This window comes from Oncorhynchus keta, chromosome 19 (genome assembly GCF_023373465.1).
Source record: "Oncorhynchus keta strain PuntledgeMale-10-30-2019 chromosome 19, Oket_V2, whole genome shotgun sequence".
NCBI lineage: Eukaryota > Metazoa > Chordata > Actinopteri > Salmoniformes > Salmonidae > Oncorhynchus > Oncorhynchus keta.
The window spans coordinates 56028244-56051594 of record NC_068439.1 but is presented as its reverse complement, the minus strand read 5'-3'; the positions used below and the strand labels follow the sequence as shown (position 1 = coordinate 56051594).

At 46.8% G+C, this 23351-nt stretch overlaps 1 protein-coding gene across 3 annotated transcripts in view; it reads left to right on the top strand.

The window, feature by feature from the left end:
• LOC118397857 (neurexin-3b-like) overlaps positions 1 to 23351 on the top strand; it is a 547522-nt gene that overhangs the window by 7894 nt on the left and 516277 nt on the right. For all 3 annotated transcript variants that reach the window (XM_052470831.1, XM_052470833.1, XM_052470832.1), the window contains exons 2-4: positions 1710 to 2881; positions 14125 to 14145; positions 14557 to 14586. In XM_052470831.1, the coding sequence (XP_052326791.1) occupies positions 2185 to 2881; positions 14125 to 14145; positions 14557 to 14586 (748 nt within the window). In that variant the 5' untranslated portion in view covers positions 1710 to 2184. The remainder of the gene's footprint in view (positions 1 to 1709; positions 2882 to 14124; positions 14146 to 14556; positions 14587 to 23351) is intronic.

The window sequence follows — 23351 nt, the reverse complement described above, 5'->3', positions numbered from 1 at the left end:
AGGACAGGCGATTTTGACTTGCTATGCTCTTCAGCACTCGGCGGTCTCATTTTGTGAGCTTGTGTGGCCTACCACTTCGCGGCTGAGTCGTTGTTGCTCCTAAACGTTTCCACTTCACAATAACAGCACTTACAGTTGACCGGGGCAGCTCTAGCAGGGCAGACATTTGACAAACGGTATGACATTGAAAGTCATTGAGGTCTTCAGTCCGAACCATTTTACTGACAATATTTGTCTTTGGAGATTGCATTTCTGTGACCTGTCAGCAACGGGGGTGGCTTAAATAGCCAAGTCCACATACTTTTGGCCATAGAGTGTATATCTTTATACAGTATTTAGCTGCTATTTTGTTGCTATTTATAAAATAAATGACACATCAAATAAATACCTTATCAATGAGGAAAAAAGTAGTCGGCTTCAGGATAATTTCAGCCACTATTTATTGTTGAACTCAGTGGGTTACAATATTCAAGGTAAATTACATTTAATAAAATACTGTAGATATTGCAACCACACAACTCAAACACAGTTTAACCAGTATGAACGAAATTGCAAATCACTTTTTTTGTTCAATCCCTCAAGAACTGTTGTCCGCTAAAGATTATTACCTGTTTACCAACGTATTGGCTGTCCAGTATCCAGACGACCTGTCCCCAGATCTTCCTATACAGTTTATCTCTTTCCGTAATGTGTTGAGGCCGGCAATTAAGCAGAATGAGAGAGGCTCAATTAGAGATGTTGCAGAACTGCTGCATTTGAAGCAGCACTCCCTTCTGCCCAGTTTCCCTGACGTTGCTACGGCAATCAAGCTGTTTTTATCACCTCTGTAAGTGTCGCTTCTGCAGCGAGATCGTTTTCCTAAACTAAAACTCACAAAGAACTACCATGGAAGCATTTATGCTCTCAGTCTGATATGAGCTTTAGAACACCTGAGTAAGATCCACTCATTGCACAGGCGCCGTCTTAGCCTTGACCACAGTTCTTTATTTTTTGTCTTATTCCTGAAGCCCAAGAAACCTGTACACCAGATTCTGGTAACCAGAAAGATTGCTTATTTTAATAACATTTCTATGCTGACTGAATGGGACACTACAATTCAAGCCTTCAACTCTCAGTGTATATAATGATAATCTTATTTTAGTCAACTTAAAGCCTGAAGATAACGCCAGTTGCTATTCAGATAAAAACAAGTGATTGGTAGACCACGTCCAAAAATGAAAAATATTATGATAAACCTTTAATATATGTTCATACTACTTGATCACTGAGATGCGACCAAATCAGAGTTTTACAAACTAGGCTCTCATTAGCTCAGCTGATTGTAGCACATAAAAGGGCAATTTTCTCACATGATGATTTTTGGAAGGTATACTTATAAATCATTATTTTTATGATGATTTGGTGTGTTTTGAACCTCTATTTCTGGCGCTATATTAATTTCAATACAACTTCATTTGTCCCCTCAGGGGCAATTAGCCATTAGCCAATAGTCAATAAATGCTTTTGGTGAGCTGGTACTCTTACGTGCGAATAATGATACAATTCCTGTTGTTTTTCAGTTACAGCTTTGGTTTGCCTAAGGCTGGACCAGCACATTTCATGCTGATTTAGACTGTTATGTTTCTCCCTTTGTGGAACCTACAGTCTAATCATGTTGTTTGGTGAGCTGAGTAACTATACGGAATAATGATAGAATTTCTGTTTTGCAGTTATGGGAAGATCTGCAAGGCCTGAAACTGGACTAGAACATACAGCACAGTGCCACGGGGCGTGGCTACGGATCTGAAGCCAAGATGGTCGCCGTCTGTTTTAATCCTTGCAGTCGCCTCAAAGGAAAATCATCGGATGGGCCTCTGTATCACTGACAGAACACACTGAGGATCAGCATTGTCGATCCTTAGGTAGGAAGACGGATATTTACTCCTTTGCCTCTCTTCTCGGATTGGAAGACTGGGATTTGACTGGAGGATTTTCGTCTTTTAAATAGCCTCTGGTCTATATTACAATCAAAAGGATATTGTGTCATCTTCTTAAATGAAACATTGCACGCTTGGGACATACAGTACATTAAATATATCAGTCTTTGAAACAAAAAACACACCTGATGCTATTGACAATCTAAGGATCTCTCCCTCTAACATCTAACCCCAACTGCCACAGTCTACCCTACGTATTTTTTCTATAATGCATCCCTTTAGTCTCTCCCAGCGTGTTCTCCTGCTGCTCAGTACTCTGCTGGGCCTGTGCCAGGGTCTGGAGTTCACAGGCTCCGAGGGTCAGTGGGCTCGGTATGTCCGCTGGGACGCCAGCACCAGAAGTGAGCTCACCTTCCAGTTCAAGACAGCCGCGTCCGATGCCCTGATCCTCTACTTTGACGATGGCGGCTACTGCGACTTCCTGCTCCTCACGGTAACGGACGGGAAGCTCCAGCTCTGCTTCAGTGTCGACTGCGCCGAGACCACGGTCACCTCTGAGAAACCGGTCAACGACAGCCGCTGGCATTTCGCTACAGTCAGCCGACACAACCTCAGAACGGTCCTAGCCCTGGACGGGCAGACCAAGGCGGACGAGGTTCGACCACAGCGGCAGTTCATGAAGATCGTCAGCGACCTCTTCCTCGGAGGTGTACCCGGAGACATCAGGACCTCGGCCATCACCCTGCCGACGGTTAGAGAGCTGCCACCGTTCAAAGGAGTTATCACAGACCTGAATTACGGAAACAAGGTCCCCACGCTGATCAACAGTCAGAAGGTGCGCCTGGAGATGATGGGTCTCTGTACGGAGAACCCGTGTGAGAACGGAGGCCACTGCTCCATGGCTGATGGAGAACCGTACTGTGACTGCTCCAGAACTGGATATACCGGAAGGACCTGCGGTGAAGGTAAGATCGTTCAGTCTTTTACCGACCAATGTCTTTGTTGAATGTAGACAGCAAGGTGCAAATAATGAATGCTAAAGGTGTTTATACAATATTTGAATTGAACGAACTGACTATTTTCTCAAAGGTTTTTTGCTACACTGTACCATTTCCACGTTGAAAAAAAAAACAACGTACAAGAGCATGTCGACAGATTCAGCTCGAACTGAAAACATGGACATCTCTGTGTGGGTGGTTCCTCTTTCACAGTTTATTTCAAATTAATTGTATGTTGTATGTGGGAGTTATATTGGAAGTGATATACCAGGATATACCGTCTCTGCATTCTATTATTACTTTCATGAGAAATCTGTACAGGGATGCAATATTCTTTGATAAGAGCCATATTACAATGTTCAGTCATTTCTCTTCCCATATATTCAGCTCCTGCAAGTGTTACAGGGGCCAGAAGGTACAAAATGGTTTGAATAATAAGGAACAGCTTTATCTTTCTCCTCTTGGTCACTTATGCCAAGGCTGCCTCTGCTATGTGTCTTATTGAAATGTAGTGCTCTGACAAAGCTCATAGTAAATTCCTACTTTAGTCCTTAGTTCTGCCTTCACGAGGCCGGAAGCTACCGTATCTCTCAGACAACATCACCTCCTTCCTCTTTTTCATCGGTCTGGAGTGTACTGGGTGACTTAGAGACTGGAGATTCATGATGGCTGAGTTTGATTCACTGCTGACCCACTTCCCGTTACTGCCTGGTTAGGTCACTTCCTGGCTGGTTAGGCCAGAGTGAAAGGTTGAATAATGACACAACTCCATCTTGAAATACAGGGGATGAATGCACACTGAGTACTCCTCCATTTGTGGCTTGTTACCTTATACTGCAGCTCTTTTTCCCATTTTTGGTTCTAATTGTTTTAGGGTTTCAAACATTTATTTTTTTATTTTGGATACTAGCTATTTATTCCACCCCACTGCTATGCTTAGCATTCCAAAACACAAGATATGGTATGTCAGAAAACCATGCATGTCCGATGTCAGTCTCAGTGACTGGGCGTTATCCTTTAGTCCGGTTCCGTTCTCTCTCAGCCACTGTCTAACAATGAGGAGAGGAGAAGAGATCCATCCATTCGTTTGAGAGCTTCTCTCAGGCCGACACAGAGCTGCCATGGGAGCGATAACATTCTTGTGCTAAAACAACTGAGATTTAATAGGTTGCTTGTGATTCAGGATGACGGTTGAATAGAGGGCCATGTCACCGCCCCAGGGCAGTGCTTCTAATTTACAATGCAGCACTCCTATTGGCGGAGAGGACAAACGCCACTAGACAGGAGCACAGCACTGAGAGCACTCTCCTGCTGTGCTAACTGGAACAGCCCCCTGTGTCCAGCACGCACACAGCTTTCCAATCTCTCTCCTCTCTCTCTCCTCTCTCTCTCTCTCGCTCCCCCACCCCTCTATATCTTTCCCTCCGATTAATTTATGTGGCTGATTGTTGATTACGCCGCAGAGACGCTGAAGCATAATTAGGAGGATAATGAGCGCAGAAATGGCTAATTTGACCAGGAAACTCTGGGACAAATACCACACTAAATTCAAACTGACATCTGCAATCGACAACGCCTTATAGGGAGTCCTTATTGTTACAGTATGTCTACAACTGCTAAAGCATGTTGTTTTTTCTTACAGACACTATTGCACTGCAGTACGATACAGAGAGCATATTTTGCCCACATTGCTTAACATCACCGTCAGCGCATGAGACATTAGAGACACAACCGTTCTTAAGTCTGTGTCTGTGTAGTGTCTGTGTAGTGTCTGTGTAGTGTCTGTGTAGTGTCTGTGAGACTGATTGAGGATTTTGATGCTGCATCATGTGTTACGCTAATGAGTAATGGGTGCAATCTGTCGGACCTGTAAGTGTTTACAGTGTGTGTGTGTGTGTCTTTAGCCATGCAGCCAGCCAGTCTGCCTTACATACACACACACACGCACGCACGCACGCACGCACGCACGCACGCACGCACGCACGCACGCACACACACACACACACACACACACACACACACACACACACACACACACACACACACACACACACACACACACACACACACACACACACACACACACACACACACACACAGCTGCAGTTAGAGTTATCCTAGCGGGCCCTGGAGCAGGATTCATACAGCAGGCAGATGGCAAGGCCCACTAGGCCTCAGAAGCATTTAGCATTTAGACTGGGATGGGCTGTATGACGTATGCTCAGCTCATAGTTTTCACAGTTGTTAACTTCAACCGAGCCTGCTTAAAGGCTGTGTATGCAATGTACAGTGTAGTGCAATTCAGTGATTAGCATTTGAATGTGTACATGAGCTATAGGCAAAACTAATCAACTGACAATGGGTTAGTTTAGCCTATATTACAGTAGCTGAAACAAGAGGATTGGGTTTAGCCTAGCCTAGCGGAAACATCATCATCAGGCCTTAGCCCCACAGGATGATTAGGTTAGCCCTAGCTAGCTGAAACATCATCAACAGCAACATTATCGTCAAAGCCTGCCCTGGGTTAGCCTAGCTGTAGTTAGCAAAAGCTTCATTAGCAACTAGCAATCAGGATTAGGTTAGCTTAGCTAGCTGAAACTTCATATTATGACTTAGTTAGCCTTGCTAGTTGAAACATCATCATCATTAAACATTACATCAGCACCATCATCATTCCCCAGCCCAGGATGACTGGGATGTGCATACCTCTAACATAATCATTATCCCAGCCCTTAGCCGTCACCCCCAAAGAGCCACATAGAGCCCAGTCCGCCAGGATGACTGTGTTAGCCTAGCTAGCCTAGCTGTAACATAACCAGCATCATTATCCTAGCCCTCAGCCCTCATCCTGCCCACAGAGCTCAACCCTAAACCACCAACCTGCAGAATAAGACAATAAACAGATGGCCATAAAACACATGTTCAATCTGTCCGCCCATGTGGATCAGGGCATATCAGTGTTTAGGTGCGTCAGAGCGGAGGGGCTGGAATAAGACACCGTTTGCTCGCCCCCGTGCTGTTCGGTAATATTACAGCCATTGCGGTGAAGTGGTGTTATCATCAGTCAAATGGATGCGTCCCAAATGGCACCCTATTCCCTACATAGTGCACTACTTTTGACCAGAGCCCCATAGGGAATATGGTGCCATTTGGGATGCTGGCAATGCTATCATCAGTCAACGTGCGAAATTATTAATGATTTCTGCAGAGTCATTTGGAATGTGGCATATCTTATCTCTGTTCATTGTTTCTTATATGGCCTTGAAATGTAATGTTTTGTCTTCCCAAACCTATTAAATTAAATGAATAGATTTTGACATTTGAAAGACTGGATGCCTCAGGGGTATTTTAATTACAAATGAAATATTCAGAATGTTAAAGCTATTATGAGCTATCGACACATGCTCTAGGGTTATGTAACGTACAACCTGATTGCCATGTTCTCATCATCGGACTTCTACAACTTCCTTCATTTCAATAAGCGGTCTAAAAAGACCTTATCGAACTGTAAAAACGGCCCCGCGAAAACAGTAGTAATTGAAGCCTGGGGCAAACAAACTGTTAAACAAGTGATGAAGAGATGCCTAGGAGCTCGGCTTTGGGGATTAATAAACATACATGGAGAAATGCCTGTTACAATAATCTTACTATGGAAATAGGTCAGGGGGGAAAAAATAAAAAGAGGGAGGACTTGCCCTGATGTGTGTGTGTGTGTGTGTGTGTGTGTGTGTGTGTGTGTGTGTGTGTGTGTGTGTGTGTGTGTGTGTGTGTGTGTGTGTGTGTGTGTGTGTGTGTGTGTGTGTGCCTGTGTGTGCCTGTGTGCGTGCATGTCTGTGTGTGTGTATGTGTGTCTCTGCGTGCGCGCGTGTGTGTGTGCGTGCATGCGCCTAATTCCAACACAAGCGGAGTGCAGAGGGCATTTGTGTCCGGTCCCAAGCCTGACAGTGACGTTAGAATTTCAGTGGACTGGGATGGAGGATGGCTTCGCTAGCTGCTGCGGCTGGTAAAGTGGAGCAGGAAGAGGATTACACAGGAACCACATGTTCTCCTATCTGCCGTCCATTGGCTTGTTCTGGACACTGCAGCCAGCTCTGCGAAGGGAAGGAGGAAAGCTTTAGCTGCATGTGTTTTGCAACCCAGCATTTCACAGACACACACGCGCCAGGGACACCAAATCCCCCTCTCGCCTGCAGGGATGCTGTCTATCAGGCTTCTGCTACCTCCCTTCTTTAGTCTTTCGCCCTTCGCTCCTTGTCTTTAACCCTGTGAGCCAATGTCGTACTCCGTAATCTGACTACTTCAGCTACTGAAACATTAGCTGTTCCTGCAGGTGGTGCCTCCATTGAATTTTTTTTTTTATGTTGCAATATCCATTGAGTATTTGTCGACCGTGTCACATTAACATGAGTAACAACATGGCCGTCAGCGAACAACATGGCCGTCAGAGAACAACATGGCCGATAGTGTACAACATGGCCGTCAGAGAACAACATGGCTGTCAGTGAACAACATGGCCGTCAGCGAACAACATGGCCGTCAGAGAACAACATGGCCGCCAGAGAACAACATGGCCGATAGTGTACAACATGGCCGTCAGAGAACAACTTGGCCGTCAGAGAACAACATGGCCGATAGTGTACAACATGGCCGTCAGAGAACAACATGGCCGTCAGAGAACAACATGGCCGATAGTGTACAACATGGCCGTCAGAGAACAACATGGCCGATAGTGTACAACATGGCCGTCAGAGAACAACATGGCCGTCAGAGAACAACATGGCCGATAGTGTACAACATGGCCGTCAGAGAACAACATGGCCGATAGTGTACAACATGGCCGTCAGAGAACAACATGGCCGTCAGAGAACAACATGGCCGTCAGAGAACAACATGGCCGATAGTGTACAACATGGCCGTTAGAGAACAACATGGCCGTCAGAGAACAACATGGCCGATAGTGTACAACATGGCCGTCAGAGAACAACATGGCCGTCAGAGAACAACATGGCCGTCAGAGAACAACATGGCCGTCAGTGAACAACATGGCCGTCAGAGAACAACATGGCCGTTAGAGAACAACATGGCCGTCAGAGAACAACATGGCCGTCAGAGAACAACATGGCCGTCAGAGAACAACATGGCCGATAGTGAACAACATGGCCGTCAGAGAACAACATGGCCGATAGTGTACAACATGGCCGTCAGAGAACAACATGGCCGTCAGAGAACAACATGGCCGATAGTGAACAACATGGCCGTCAGAGAACAACATGGCCGTCAGAGAACAACATGGCCGATAGTGTACAACATGGCCGACAGTGAACAACATGGCCGTCAGAGAACAACATGGCCGATAGTGTACAACATGGCCGTCAGAGAACAACATGGCCGTCAGAGAACAACATGGCCGATAGTGTACAACATGGCCGTCAGTGAACAACATGGCCGTCAGCGAACAACATGGCCGTCAGTGAACAACATGGCCGTCAGCGAACAACATGGCCGTCAGAGAACAACATGGCCGATAGTGTACAACATGGCCGTCAGAGAACAACATGGCCGATAGTGTACAACATGGCCGTCAGTGAACAACATGGCCGTCAGCGAACAACATGGCCGATAGTGTACAACATGGCCGTCAGAGAACAACATGGCCGATAGTGTACAACATGGCCGTCAGTGAACAACATGGCCGTCAGCGAACAACATGGCCGATAGTGTACAACATGGCCGTCAGCGAACAACATGGCCGATAGTGTACAACATGGCCGTCAGTGAACAACATGGCCGTCAGCGAACAACATGGCCGTCAGTGAACAACATGGCCGTCAGCGAACAACATGGCCGTCAGAGAACAACATGGCTGTCAGTGAACAACATGGCTGTCAACGAACAACATGGCCGTCAGAGAACAACATGGCCGTCAGTGAACAACATGGCCGTCAGTGAACAACATGGTCGTCAGAGTACAACATGGCCGTCAGCGAACAACATGGCCGTCAGAGAACAACATGGCCGATAGTGTACAACATGGCCGTCAGTGAACAACATGGCCGTCAGTGAACAACATGGCCGTCAGAGAACAACATGGCCGTCAGAGAACAACATGGCCGATAGTGTACAACATGGCCGTCAGAGAACAACATGGCCGTTAGAGAACAACATGGCCGTCAGAGAACAACATGGCCGTCAGAGAACAACATGGTCAGAGAACAACATGGCCGTCAGAGAACAACATGGCCGTTAGTGAACAACATGGCCGACAGTGAACAACATGGCCGTCAGAGAACAACATGGCCGATAGTGTACAACATGGCCGACAGTGAACAACATGGCCGTCAGTGAACAACATGGCCGTCAGCGAACAACATGGCCGTCAGCGAACAACATGGCCGTCAGTGAACAACATGGCCGTCAGCGAACAACATGGCCGTCAGAGAACAACATGGCTGTCAGTGAACAACATGGCCGTCAGCGAACAACATGGCCGATAGTGTACAACATGGCCATCAGAGAACAACATGGCCGATAGTGTACAACATGGCCGTCAGTGAACAACATGGCCGATAGTGAACAATATGGCCGTCAGTGAACAACATGGCTGTCAGTGAACAACATGGCCGTCAGTGAACAACATGGCTGTCAGTGAACAACATGGCCGATAGTGAACAACATGGCCGTCAGTGAACAACATGGCCATCAGTGAACAACATGGCCGTCAGTGAACAACATGGCCGATAGTGAACAACATGGCCGTCAGCGAACAACATGGCCGTCAGTGAACAACATGGCCGTCAGTGAACAACATGGCCGTCAGTGAACAACATGGCCGTCAGTGAACAACATGGCCGTCAGCGAACAACATGGCCGTCAGTGAACAACATGGCCGTCAGTGAACAACATGGCCGATAGTGAACAACATGGCCGTCAGTGAACAACATGGCCGTCAGTGAACAACATGGCCGTCAGTGAACAACATGGCCGATAGTGAACAACATGGCCGTCAGCGAACAACATGGCCGTCAGTGAACAACATGGCCGTCAGTGAACAACATGGCCGTCAGTGAACAACATGGCCGTCAGTGAACAACATGGCCGTCAGCGAACAACATGGCCGTCAGTGAACAACATGGCCGTCAGTGAACAACATGGCCGATAGTGAACAACATGGCCGTCAGTGAACAACATGGCCGTCAGCGAACAACATGGCCGTCAGAGAACAACATGGCTGTCAGTGAACAACATGGCCGTCAGCGAACAACATGGCCGTCAGAGAACAACATGGCCGTCAGTGAACAACATGGCCGTCAGAGAACAACATGGCCGTCAGTGAACAACATGGCCGTCAGAGAACAACATGGCCGTCAGCGAACAACATGGCCGTCAGCGAACAACATGGCCGTCAGAGAACAACATGGCCGTCAGTGAACAACATGGCCGTCAGCGAACAACATGGCCGTCAGAGAACAACATGGCTGTCAGTGAACAACATGGCCGTCAGCGAACAACATGGCCGTCAGAGAACAACATGGCCGTCAGTGAACAACATGGCCGTCAGAGAACAACATGGCCGTCAGAGAACAACATGGCCGTCAGAGAACAACATGGCCGTCAGCGAACAACATGGCCGTCAGAGAACAACATGGCCGTCAGTGAACAACATGGCCGTCAGTGAACAACATGGCCGATAGTGTACAACATGGCCGACAGTGAACAACATGGCCGTCAGTGAACAACATGGCCGTCAGTGAACAACATGGCCGATAGTGAACAATATGGCCGTCAGTGAACAACATGGCTGTCAGTGAACAACATGGCCGTCAGTGAACAACATGGCCGTCAGTGAACAACATGGCCGATAGTGAACAACATGGCCGTCAGTGAACAACATGGCCGTCAGTGAACAACATGGCCGTCAGTGAACAACATGGCCGATAGTGAACAACATGGCCGTCAGCGAACAACATGGCCGTCAGTGAACAACATGGCCGTCAGTGAACAACATGGCCGATAGTGAACAACATGGCCGTCAGCGAACAACATGGCCGTCAGTGAACAACATGGCCGACAGTGAACAACATGGCCGTCAGTGAACAACATGGCCGTCAGTGAACAACATGGCCGTCAGCGAACAACATGGCCGTCAGTGAACAACATGGCCGTCAGTGAACAACATGGCCGATAGTGAACAACATGGCCGTCAGTGAACAACATGGCCGTCAGTGAACAACATGGCCGTCAGTGAACAACATGGCCGTCAGTGAACAACATGGCCGATAGTGAACAACATGGCCGTCAGTGAACAACATGGCCGTCAGTGAACAACATGGCCGTCAGTGAACAACATGGCCGTCAGTGAACAACATGGCCGTCAGCGAACAACATGGCCGTCAGTGAACAAAATGGCTGTCAGTGAACAACATGGCCGATAGTGAACAACATGGCCGTCAGCGAACAACATGGCCGTCAGTGAACAACATGGCTGTCAGTGAACAACATGGCCGATAGTGAACAACATGGCCGTCAGTGAACAACATGGCCGTCAGAGAACAACATGGCCGTCAGAGAACAACATGGCCGTCAGAGAACAACATGGCCGTCAGCGAACAACATGGCCGTCAGAGAACAACATGTCCGTCAGCGAACAACATGGTCGTCAGTGAACAACATGGCCGTCAGCGAACAACATGGCCGTCAGAGAACAACATGGCTGTCAGTGAACAACATGGCCGTCAGCGAACAACATGGCCGTCAGACAACAACATGGCCATCAGTGAACAACATGGCCGTCAGAGAACAACATGGCCGTCAGAGAACAACATGGCCGTCAGAGAACAACATGGCCGTCAGCGAACAACATGGCCGTCAGAGAACAACATGGCCGTCAGTGAACAACATGGCCGTCAGTGAACAACATGGCTGATAGTGTACAACATGGCCGACAGTGAACAACATGGCCGTCAGTGAACAACATGGCCGTCAGTGAACAACATGGCCGATAGTGAACAATATGGCCGTCAGTGAACAACATGGCTGTCAGTGAACAACATGGCCGTCAGTGAACAACATGGCCGTCAGTGAACAACATGGCCGATAGTGAACAACATGGCCGTCAGTGAACAACATGGCCATCAGTGAACAACATGGCCGTCAGTGAACAACATGGCCGATAGTGAACAACATGGCCGTCAGCGAACAACATGGCCGTCAGTGAACAACATGGCCGTCAGTGAACAACATGGCCGTCAGTGAACAACATAGCTGTCAGTGAACAACATGGCCGTCAGCGAACAACATGGCCGTCAGTGAACAACATGGCCGTCAGTGAACAACATGGCGGATAGTGAACAACATGGCCGTCAGTGAACAACATGGCCGTCAGTGAACAACATGGCCGATAGTGAACAACATGGCCGTCAGCGAACAACATGGCCGTCAGTGAACAACATGGCCGTCAGTGAACAACATGGCCGTCAGTGAACAACATGGCCGTCAGCGAACAACATGGCCGTCAGTGAACAACATGGCCGATAGTGAACAACATGGCCGTCAGTGAACAACATGGCCGATAGTGAACAACATGGCCGTCAGTGAACAACATGGTCGTCAGTGAACAACATGGGCACAGGTAGCAGGACTGAGTGGCCATTTTGAGTACCTCCATCATGCCCTCCACTCTGCTACTATAACCACTATAGATAGCTACAGCTATCAGCACAAAATAAAAATAACCCTCTTCCAACATGTTCAGTGGGAACACGATTGAGTGGCCATTTTGAGTGTATGCCCTTCACTTTAACCACTTGCTATCTATCAAATAAATACAAGAAACCCTCTTCCCACACACTGGTTGGTTGGTTGGGTGGGAATTGAATGGCCTCCAGTGTGGCCGGCCGGCCAGAGATCTAACCACGGCAGCTAGAGTTAATTGCTTTGAATCAAATTAATATCTGATATGGCGTATTAGCCTGGCACTTTAAACATCTAATACAGTCCTTCTTAATTACGATCAGTTTCATTTCCTCCCACTACATGTTGCTCTCAGGGGCTGATTAAAGAAATCTGTTGGCATTTAGTTTTTACAACCGTTCCAGCTACACGCGCACGTGCTCGCACACACACACACACACACACACACACACACACACACACACACACACACACACACACACACACACACACACACACACACACACACACACACACACACACACACACACACACACACACACACACACACACACACACACACACACACACACACACACACGCGGCCGAGTGGCCAGGGTTAAGATGTCTTGAGGTTAAGGAGGGATAGCCGAAGACAGCTGTAGCATGGCCGTGTGAGAATTCATGGCATCCCGTTGTGCGGTTACTTCATGTGTGTAAATTCAATGTGTTACATTTTTTTTTTTTTTTTTTTTTACATGACACTCTAGAGCTAGAAATAATATAGACTAAACATTTATGTAGGTTCAACATCCTCCGCGGCTTGCAGCGTTGGGCCTCTGGGTGTTGAGTTTCAGGGCTGTAACTTTCAATCATTTTTTACCCGATGAAAACGATGCTGAACCCCTGAAGGAGTAAACAGTGTGCATTCCTACAAGCCAATGTGAAGTCAGGGGAGGTTGTGATGGTGTGCAGAAAGGATTTGGGTCGGCAGTGAAGTGAACTCTGGGGGTTGGTGGCGGCGGGTTGGGTTGGCAGGGGGGGGCTAGACGATCGGTCCGGGGGGTTTCCAGATATCCACAAACCTCACAACATCATAAATCCACATCTGGCTCTCTACAGGAGCTGGGATTTATGCCTCTTGAGCTTTAACTATGTGTATGTGAGGAACACTGTGGTATATACAATGCTAAATATTATGTCTCTCCTGAAATATTTGCTGCGATTTGAAAGAGTTGTTTAATTAACACAATTAATCAGATTAATTGATGATGATTTACAATGTACAATCTGGTTCCCTGAAAGGATGGGACAGATGTTTCACGTGTTCTTCTCTCCACAGGACTTTTCTTTGTGTTGTTATTTTTAAACAGGCATGTACAGGGACAGCTCTGGTCCTTTACATGTTAACAGAAAAATAATGCTTCCGTGTGTTGTTAGTTATTTATTTTGCATGATAGACACCATGCAAGCCAAAGCAGTGTGATGCTAATGCTAGGTATCTCTCTGCCTTCTCTTCCCTCCCCCTGCTAACTCCTCAGCAGCCGTTCAGAGGAAACCAGGTGAGTTCTGTTTCTCAGTTGAGACTCACATACGGAAGGAGGAGAGGGTTCAATAGTTACAGGACACATTTTCAGACAGCACGCGCAGTACGGTGTACAGCAAGATAATAAAGTAAATACGAACGTAAGAAATATTACAATGTCCACATGCATCACAGAAATTGCAAAAATAAACTGGTCTATCAATAGGCCTATAGAAATCAACGTGATTAACATTCTTGCAGCGTAGTCGTGCCTGATGCGTCTACCACATTTTGATCTAAACATGAAGCTTTTGCATGCCCTACGGAAAGCTTTGTTTTCAGTGTTGATAGCCATGCTTTGCCTTTATAGCAAAGCATGCCTGACCACAATGCAGCAGTATTGGTGTGTTCTTATACTCTCTGTCTCGCCTTCTTCTTCTCCCTCAAGGCTTAGCACATCTGAAGGCATCTGAGTCAGGTACGATCTCTTCTTTTCTCTCTCCTCGCCTGCTTTGGGGTCAGATTGAGTGTGTGTGTTTCTCTGTGCACTGCCCCTTCGCAGCCACGTCTCCTCTACCTGTCAGTGTGTGTCAGTGTGCTCTGCTGTCATCGTAGTGTTGCAGGGGAGGATGGAGCTGCACGGCATGTCCTGATCATACTGTGCAACCCCGTGCCCCCTCCCGTGCCTCCTGTGCCCCCTCCCATGCCCCTTCCCCAGGTTTCTCTGTATTACATAATGGTGTGTTGGCTCACTGCTGTGTCTAACAGTCTAACATGCAGTGGCAACATCTGCTCTTCCTACTCTAGCCTGACCTCAGCAGATAATGACTGCGTGTGTGTGTGTGTGTGTGTGTGTGTGTGTGTGAGAGAGAGAGAGAGAGAGAGAGAGAGAGAGAGAGAGAGAGAGAGAGAGAGAGAGAGAGAGAGAGAGAGAGAGAGAGAGAGAGAGAGAGAGAGAGAGAGAGAGAGAGAGAGAGAGAGAGAGAGAGAGAGAGAGAGAGATTGTGTGTATGTGAATGCTTCCTCCATATGTGTGTGTGTGCATTGCAGTTCAGGGGAAGATGCTACGATGCTACTCTGCCTGGACTCTGGCCTAACAACACAGTCCCGCACTACAATTTTCTCCCGTCACCCCCACATCCCTGTCAGCCTCACACATGTATGAGCTGGCAAGCAGTTAGTGGCACATGACATATACAGGCTCCTAGTCCACTCTGGTGCTATGTGAGAAGACATGGAGGAGGAGGATCCTAGCATGATGCAGCTGATGCAGTTTATACAGGGTCACTGTGACTTGGCCCTGAACACGAGAACACTTCGGGGGACGCTATGTGGCATGCAGAGAGAGATTTGTGTGTGTGTGTATGTGTGTGTGTGTATCTTTCATTTGAATGCATCTACCACTCTGGGCTATGATCTGTTTGCATGCATGTTACTCAATGCTTGGCAGGGGGTGTAAAGGTTGGTAGTTCTTACTCCCTTACTTACTGCCTTATAGATGAATAACAGTAGTTCAAGCCTCCTTTTTTCTCCTTTCTTTCCTGCCCTCCTCTCAACCCGGGACGCCACTCTCCCGCTCTTCCTCTATGGATCCCTTCTTCTGCGTATCTATAGGTAGAAACAAAGGTACAGAGCTCTTTTCCTTATTAATGATTCTGTTCTCTACTGTTCCCTTCTGTTCTCTACTGTTCTATGCTGTTCTCTACTGGTCCCTTCTGTTCTCTACTGTTCTATGCTGTTCTCTACTGTTCCCTTCTGTTCTCTACTGTTCTATGCTGTTCTCTACTGTTCTATGCTGTTCTCTACTGTTCTCTGCTGCTCTCTACTGTTCCCTTCTGTTCTCTACTTTTCTATGCTGTTCTCTACTGTTCTATGCTGTTCTCTACTGTTCTATGCTGTTCTCTACTGTTCTCTACTGTTCTATGCTGTTCTCTACTGTTCTCTGCTGTTCTCTACTGTTCTCTGCTGTTCTCTACTGTTCCCTTCTGTTCTCTACTTTTCTATGTTGTTCTCTACTGTTCTCTGCTGTTCTCTACTGTTCCCTTCTGTTCTCTACTGTTCTCTGCTGTTCTCTACTGTTATCTGCTGTTTTCTACTGTTCCCTTCTGTTCTCTATTGTTCTCTGCTGTTCTCTACTGTTCTCTGCTGTTCTATACTGTTCTCTGCTGTTCTCTACTGTTCCCTTCTGTTCTCTGCTGTTCAATGCTGTTCTCTACTGTTCTCTGCGGTTCTCTACTGTTCCCTTCTGTACTCTACTGTTCTCTACTGTTCCCTTATGTTCTCTGCTGTACTCTACTGTTCCCTTCTGTACTCTACTGTTCTCTGATGTTCTCTACTGTTCTCTGCTGTTCTCTACTGTTCCCTTCTGTACTCTACTGTTCTCTTACTGCTCTCTACTGTACTCTACTGTACTCTACTGTACTCGACTGTTCTCTTACTGTTCTCTACTGTTCTCTACTGTTCCCTTCAGTACTCTACTGTTCTCTGCTGTTCTCTACTGTTCCCTTCTGTTCTCTGCTGTTCTCTACTGTTCCCTTCAGTACTCTACTGTACTCTACTGTTCTCTGCTGTTCTCTACTGTTCCCTGCTGTACTCTACTGTACTCTACTGTTCTTTACTGTTCCCTTCTGTACTCTACTGTTCTCTGCTGTTCTCTACTGTTCTCTACTGTACTCTACTGTTCTCTACTGTACTCTACTGTTCCCTGCTGTTCTCTGCTGTTCTCTACTGTACTCTACTGTTCCCTGCTGTTCTCTACTGTTCTCTACTGTTCTCTACTGTTCCCTGCTGTTCTCTGCTGTTCTCTACTGTACTCTACTGTTCTCTGCTGTTCTCTACTGTTCTCTACTGTTCTCTACTGTTCCCTTCTGTACTCTACTCTTCTCTACTGTTCCCTTCTGTACTCTACTCTTCTCTACTGTTCTCTGCTGTTATCTACTGTTCCCTTCTGTTCTCCACTGTTCTCTACTGTTCTCTACTGTTCCCTTCTGTACTATACTGTATTTTACTGTTCTCTACTGTTCCCTTCTGTACTATACTGTATTTTACTGTACTCTACTATTCCCTTCTGTTCTCTACTGTATTCTACTATACTCTACTGTTCCCTTCTGTTCTCTACTGTTCACTAGTGTACTCTACTGTTCCCTTCTGTTCTCTACTGTATTCTACTGTTTCCTTCTGTACTTTACTGTATTCTCATCTTCTCTAATCTACTGTACCCTACTGTTCTCTACTGTATTCTACTGTTCTCTACTGTACTCTCCTGTTCTCTACTGTACTCGACTGCTCTCTAATGTACTCTACTGTTCTCTAATGTTCTCTTCTGTACTCTGCTGTTCTCTACTGTACTCTCCTGTTCTCTACTGTACTCGACTGCTCTCTAATGTACTCTACTGTTCTCTACTGTTCTCTTCTCTACTCTGCTGTTCTCTACTGTTCTCTTCTCTACTCTACTGTTCTCTACTGTTCTCTTCTCTACTCTGCTGTTCTCTCCTGTACTCTCCTGTTCTCTACTGTACTCTACTGTTCTTTACTGTACTCTACTGTACTCTCCTGTTCTCTTCTGTACTCTACTGTACTCTCCTGTTCTCTTCTCTATTCTGCTGTTCTCTACTGTTCTCTTCTCTACTCTACTCTACTGTTCTCTTCTCTACTCTGCTGTTCTCTCCTGTACTCTCCTGTTCTCTACTGTACTCTACTGTTCTTTACTGTACTCTACTGTACTCTACTGTACTCTCCTGTTCTCTTCTCTATTCTGCTGTTCTCTACTATTCTCTTCTCTTCTCTACTCTACTGTTCTCTTCTCTACTCTGCTGTTCTCTCCTGTACTCTCCTGTTCTCTACTGTACTCTCCTGTTCTCTACTGCATGCCCGGGGAGCTGTCTGATTCCTACAGCTTGTTAATGGCGTTGTAGAAGGCTGCCGGAAACGCAGTTGACTACTGTATGGCGTGTGAGTGAGGGTGTGCATGTTATTGTACAGTACTGTACCACTGAGGTGTATGTTTTCATCTGATCTGGTTCACTTCACTGTGTCCATCAGCTCAACAGTAGTTGATTGGAATACTGGACCTGACATTTGGCTTCATAATACAGACGTCAGAGTGAAGGATTATTGGCATAGTAAAAAGTCATGGTTTGGTTTCTACCCCACATGATTATTGTAAGTCTTGGTTTCTGTGCATAGTGATTGGTAAGACTTGTTTCATAATTGATACAAAACCATGTGTTACAGTGTGTATGCCTCCGGACACATTTCAGGTTCAATTAAATGATAAATGATACATTTCAACTTATTCCTGTTCGAATGGAAACCCTGTATGGTTTTATTAATATACAGGTTGACTGAATTCATATACAGGTTGACTGAATTCATATACAGGTTGACTGAATTCATATACAGGTTGACTGAATTCATATACAGGTTGACTGAATAAATATACAGGTTGACTGAATTCATATACAGGTTGACTGAATTCATATACAGGTTGACTGAATTCATATACAGGTTGACTTAATTCATATACAGGTTGACTGAATTCATATACAGGTTGACTGAATTCATGTACACATTGAATACCCATCTGTTCTGCTGTGATGAGGGAATCTGCTTTTAGCCAAGTACATTATATCAATGTATGCTGTATTCTGCCATAGACAGCTGCTTCCCCAGCTCACCTTATTTCCAAATGGGAGAGTTTGTTCACATAGTGGTGACTGCTCATACAAGGCTACATAAGGATTGGGGGGATGAGGGGGATGGGGAGGTGTGGAGGAGAGGTGTGGGGGTGGCTGACTAGAATGACATGAAGAGGGATAGGACCATACGACAATGATGGTGACATAGAAGAGAATCGGAGGAACTTGTCACGGAATGCTGAGGATGGTTCTATTCATTTCAAATTCTCACCCAGGGTTATTGTACTTCCTTCTGGAATGTCTCCAAAGGAAATGTGAGATTGTTGACATCATTCACCTAACTATACGTGTGCACTTGGCAGAGTGTAGAGAGGCTAAAGAGAGATGTGTGACCTGTTGCCACAAGAAAAGGGCAACCAGTGAAAAACAAACACCATTGTAAATAAAAACCCATATTTATGTTTATTGCTTTTCCCTTTTGTACTTTAACTATTTGTACATCGTTACAACACTGTGTTGCGAGGGAGAGAGAGAGAGAGAGAGAGAGAGAGAGAGAGGGAGAGAGAGAGAAGAGAAAGAGAGAGAGAGAGAGAGAGAGAGAGAGAGAGAGAGAAGAGAGAGAGAGAGAGAGAGAAGAGAGAGTGAGAGTGGGGGAGAGAGTGAGACAGACGGACGGACAGAGACAGACAGACAGACAGACAGACAGACAGACAGACAGACAGACAGACAGACAGACAGACAGACAGACAGACAGACAGACAGAGAGTGATTTGTTGGAGGGACGGTATAACGCCCAGGGACAGTCAGTCAGCTATCTTTGTGCGTCAGCCAGTTTGTCGAGGCCAGCCATCTCTAATGTGAATATGGAGCAGAAGGATCACCTTGTCTTGTTATTCACAGTCACATCTGGGCTAGTACAAATACAGGACAGTTAGTCCAGCCTAATGGCAGCTTGACAACCAGAGCTCTGCTCCAGATAGCATCAAGAATATGTGGTCCACTGGGGTCACCAATGTGAAAATGTAGGCTATGCACTCACTATAGTCAATTGCTTTGGAAGAAAGTGTCAGCTATATTAGCATGTTTATATTAGCAACATGCTAGCACCCTGGCGCAAGTCAAACATAGTCGTGCTCCAGTTAGCAACATGCTAAACCAAGATAGATCACAGCCTGTCGTTTCCAATGGGAACAAATTAGTCATAGTGGTCAGAACAAGCAAGGAGGTTAGCAGAGCCAAGCACCAGCTAGCGAGATCCTATTGGCACATTCTAGCAAGCATTTGCATATTTTCGTTAGGGAACGCCTACTCTGTAAGGTGTGTGTACTGTATGTAACAACTCAATTTGCCTTTGCTCTCCTTCTAAACAATGCCATTTGTTTAAATTTTGGCAAAAGTTACATTCTACAAAACTTAGTCCACTCTACTTGTAAAATATTGTCGTTTTGGGAACAGAACAGAAAACCGTATTGAGATCAAATGTTTAATTGATGAGGAAATTGTCAGAATGTCGTCCAAAATCCTTCTGGTTCCATCTTCTCCCACTGCCAGCCGCTGGGCTTCCTCTCACCACCATACATGGTAGTGAGTGGAAACGCCAAGCGGATGCTTCACATTTATACATCTGGTGAAATATCTGTCTCATTGTTCCATCTGTGGCTTGATGGTGATGGCAGTCAACCAGTGGCTGTGCCCCACTTAGCAACATGCTCCAGTTAGCTAGCTGCGGGGCTACTGTTAGTTAGCATGTGCCCACTGCCCCAGCCAGCATCTTGGCATATGCTGCTATAGCGCTGGCTAAAGGTCAAATGACACTCTGGTTCATGACAGTCCATGCATGGACTGGCCCATTATTTGCTCAGTGACTTGTGACAGTATTATAATCCACATTACAGTATCTTCACTAGGAAAGAGTCTGATTGTACATACAGATTTCTATTGACTTTAGAAAGCTCAGTGTCCACCAGAGAATCCAGCGTAAGCCTTTTTTTTCAGACGTTTTCTTGCCCCCAGGGGGAAACTGTGGTTGTGTGATTTCAGCAGGCAGTCCTTTGGCTGAGGTCCTGTCCAGACTGTTTTAAAGACAGAGGAGGAGTAGACTGAGGACTCCCTGGAGAGAAAGGCAGTGGGATAAGACCCTGAGAAGAGGGAGGGAGGGAGCTCTTGTCTAATCTCTCTCCATGTGGGGGCTAAATCCTGGAAGTTATTCTGGGGTCCTGGAGTCACACTCTAATTATCCTGCTGCTGCTGCCTCCCCTGCTGCCTGTTGATGCAAAGTCCGGCACCGCAAAGTTCACAAAGCTTTACTCTTTCTTTCTTTCTTTCTTTCTTTCTCTTGCTCTCCCTCTTTCACCTCCCATGTATGTGTTCATGTGTACACCTGTCCTTCCCCCCTCACCCATTCTATCTCTCTGTTCCCTGTTTATTCTCTGCTTATATGTGGTTGTGTATCTACCTCCCCTATTTCTATCTCTCTGTTCCCTGTTTATTCTCTGCTTATATGTGGTTGTGTATCTACCTCCCCTATTTCTCTCTCGCTCTGAATTCTCCAGTCAGAGCATGATTATTAAGGGGTCAACTACTGCTGTGTATGTCATCTGTTCCTCTCATCCCAACCCTCTCTCATCTTTGTCCCAGTGGGAGTTAGGAAGGGGGTTAGGGTTCAGTCTCCATAGCCTACTCTCAGCGAGCAGTCGGTCTGATGGTGTCTGTCTGATGCTGTTAGCCTCTGATGCTAGCTCCCAGCTACAGTAACACTAGGATGAAAATATGCCTTTCCCTTACTTTTCCCATGTGCTGTTTTTCCTCTCCTATCCTCTCCTCTTTTCCCTCATTTCCTCCCCTCCTCCTCAGCTCTACTCCTCGCCTCCCTCCATACTCTCATCTCCTCCCCTACCCTCCTCTCTGCTCCCCCACTTCTCCCTCTATACTCTCTTCTCTTCTCCTCCCCTCCCCTCCTCTCCTCCTCACCTCTCCTCCTCTCCTCCCTCCATACTCTTGGCTCCTCCCCTCCCCTCCTCTCCTCCTCACTTCTCCTGCTCTCCTCCCTCCATAGTCTTGTCTCCTCCCCTCCCCTCCTCCTCTACCCTCTCCTCCTCTCCTCTCCTCCTCTCCTCCCTCCATACTCTTGGCTCCTCCCCTACCCTCCTCTCCTCCTCACCTCGGCTGCTCTCCTCCCTCCATAGTCTTGTCTCCTCCCCTCCCCTCCTCCCCTACCCTCTCCTCCTCTCCTCTCCTCCTCTCCTCCTCTCCTCCCCCATACTCTTGGCTCCTCCCCTACCCTCCTCTCCTCCTCACCTCTCCTGCTCTCCTCCCTCCATAGTCTTGTCTCCTCCCCTCCCCTCCTCCCCTACCCTCTCCTCCTCTCCTCCTCTCCTCCCTCCATATTCTTGGCTCCTCCCCTACCCTCCTCTCCTCCTCACCTCTCCTGCTCTCCTCCCTCCATAGTCTTGTCTCCTCCCCTCCCCTCCTCCCCTACCCTCTCCTCCTCTCCTCCTCACCTCCTCTCCTCCCTCCATATTCTTGGCTCCTCCCCTACCCTCCTCTCCTCCTCACCTCTCCTCCTCTTCTCGCTCCATACTCTCGTCTCACTCCTGACCTCTGTGATCAACCGAGCAAAACCGATTCCCTCTTTTTCATGGATTATGAGTGCGTCAGCGGTTACGCAATCCAGGGAGTAATGGAAGGAGAATGAGGAAAGAGAGAGCTAAAGAGAGAGGGGGATGGGGAGCAGAGGTAAGGGATAGGGGGAGAGGGGGAGAAGGAGAGACAGACCGGGAGACAGGAGAGGAAGGGAAATAGCTAATGAGGAGGAGGAGTGAATATGTGTCTGTCACATTTGGCCGATGTTGTTTGCCTTGGTACACCATCACAGCAGGATTACTGCTGCTGGTTAAACCCGTGTCAAAACAAAACCCTTTTAATCTGTTAACACAAAATGGCTGCCTCTTTATTGGCTTACCGTATCAGTTTAAAAATGACGCATACTGTATAGCATACAGCTGTAATATGTGTAATAATGCATTAAAGACACATACAACACAGTCAGCAAAGAAAGGTTGTTAAGTAACAACTGGTTGTGTAAGAGCTGCTGTATGGGTGCTGATTGAGGAGTGCACATTGACTAAGTGCATAATTCAATAAATTGCAGTGCAGATCACAACTACCAATTCATTTTCTTGGTCCGGATATCTGAATGCTCTCTTTGGTGCAAAGATTCACAAGAGTCACAAGGCATTTCACATATCAGGATGTATTATTGAAAAAAATCTAGAGTATGCAAAACCAAGGAAATAACATTATACCCAAGCGCAGCATGAGTATCAAAATGGAGATTGGAAGATTCTGGAAAGGGATTGTGAGAATGTAAGCTCCGGCAGTTGGTTGTAGGTGTGCATTGTGTGATTTTCTTTCTGACATGTGTTGATGTGATGCGTGCAGTCAGGCAGAGATGTTCACACCGTGGAGACAGAGAGAGGGTAAACACACATGGCATGCTATGCCAGCAGAGTGGCAGCAGAGTGGCATAGTGCAAAGAATGACATCCTCTACTATTCACTGTGCTGTGTCTCTGTCTGCCTGTCTGCCTGCCTGCCTGTCTGTCTGT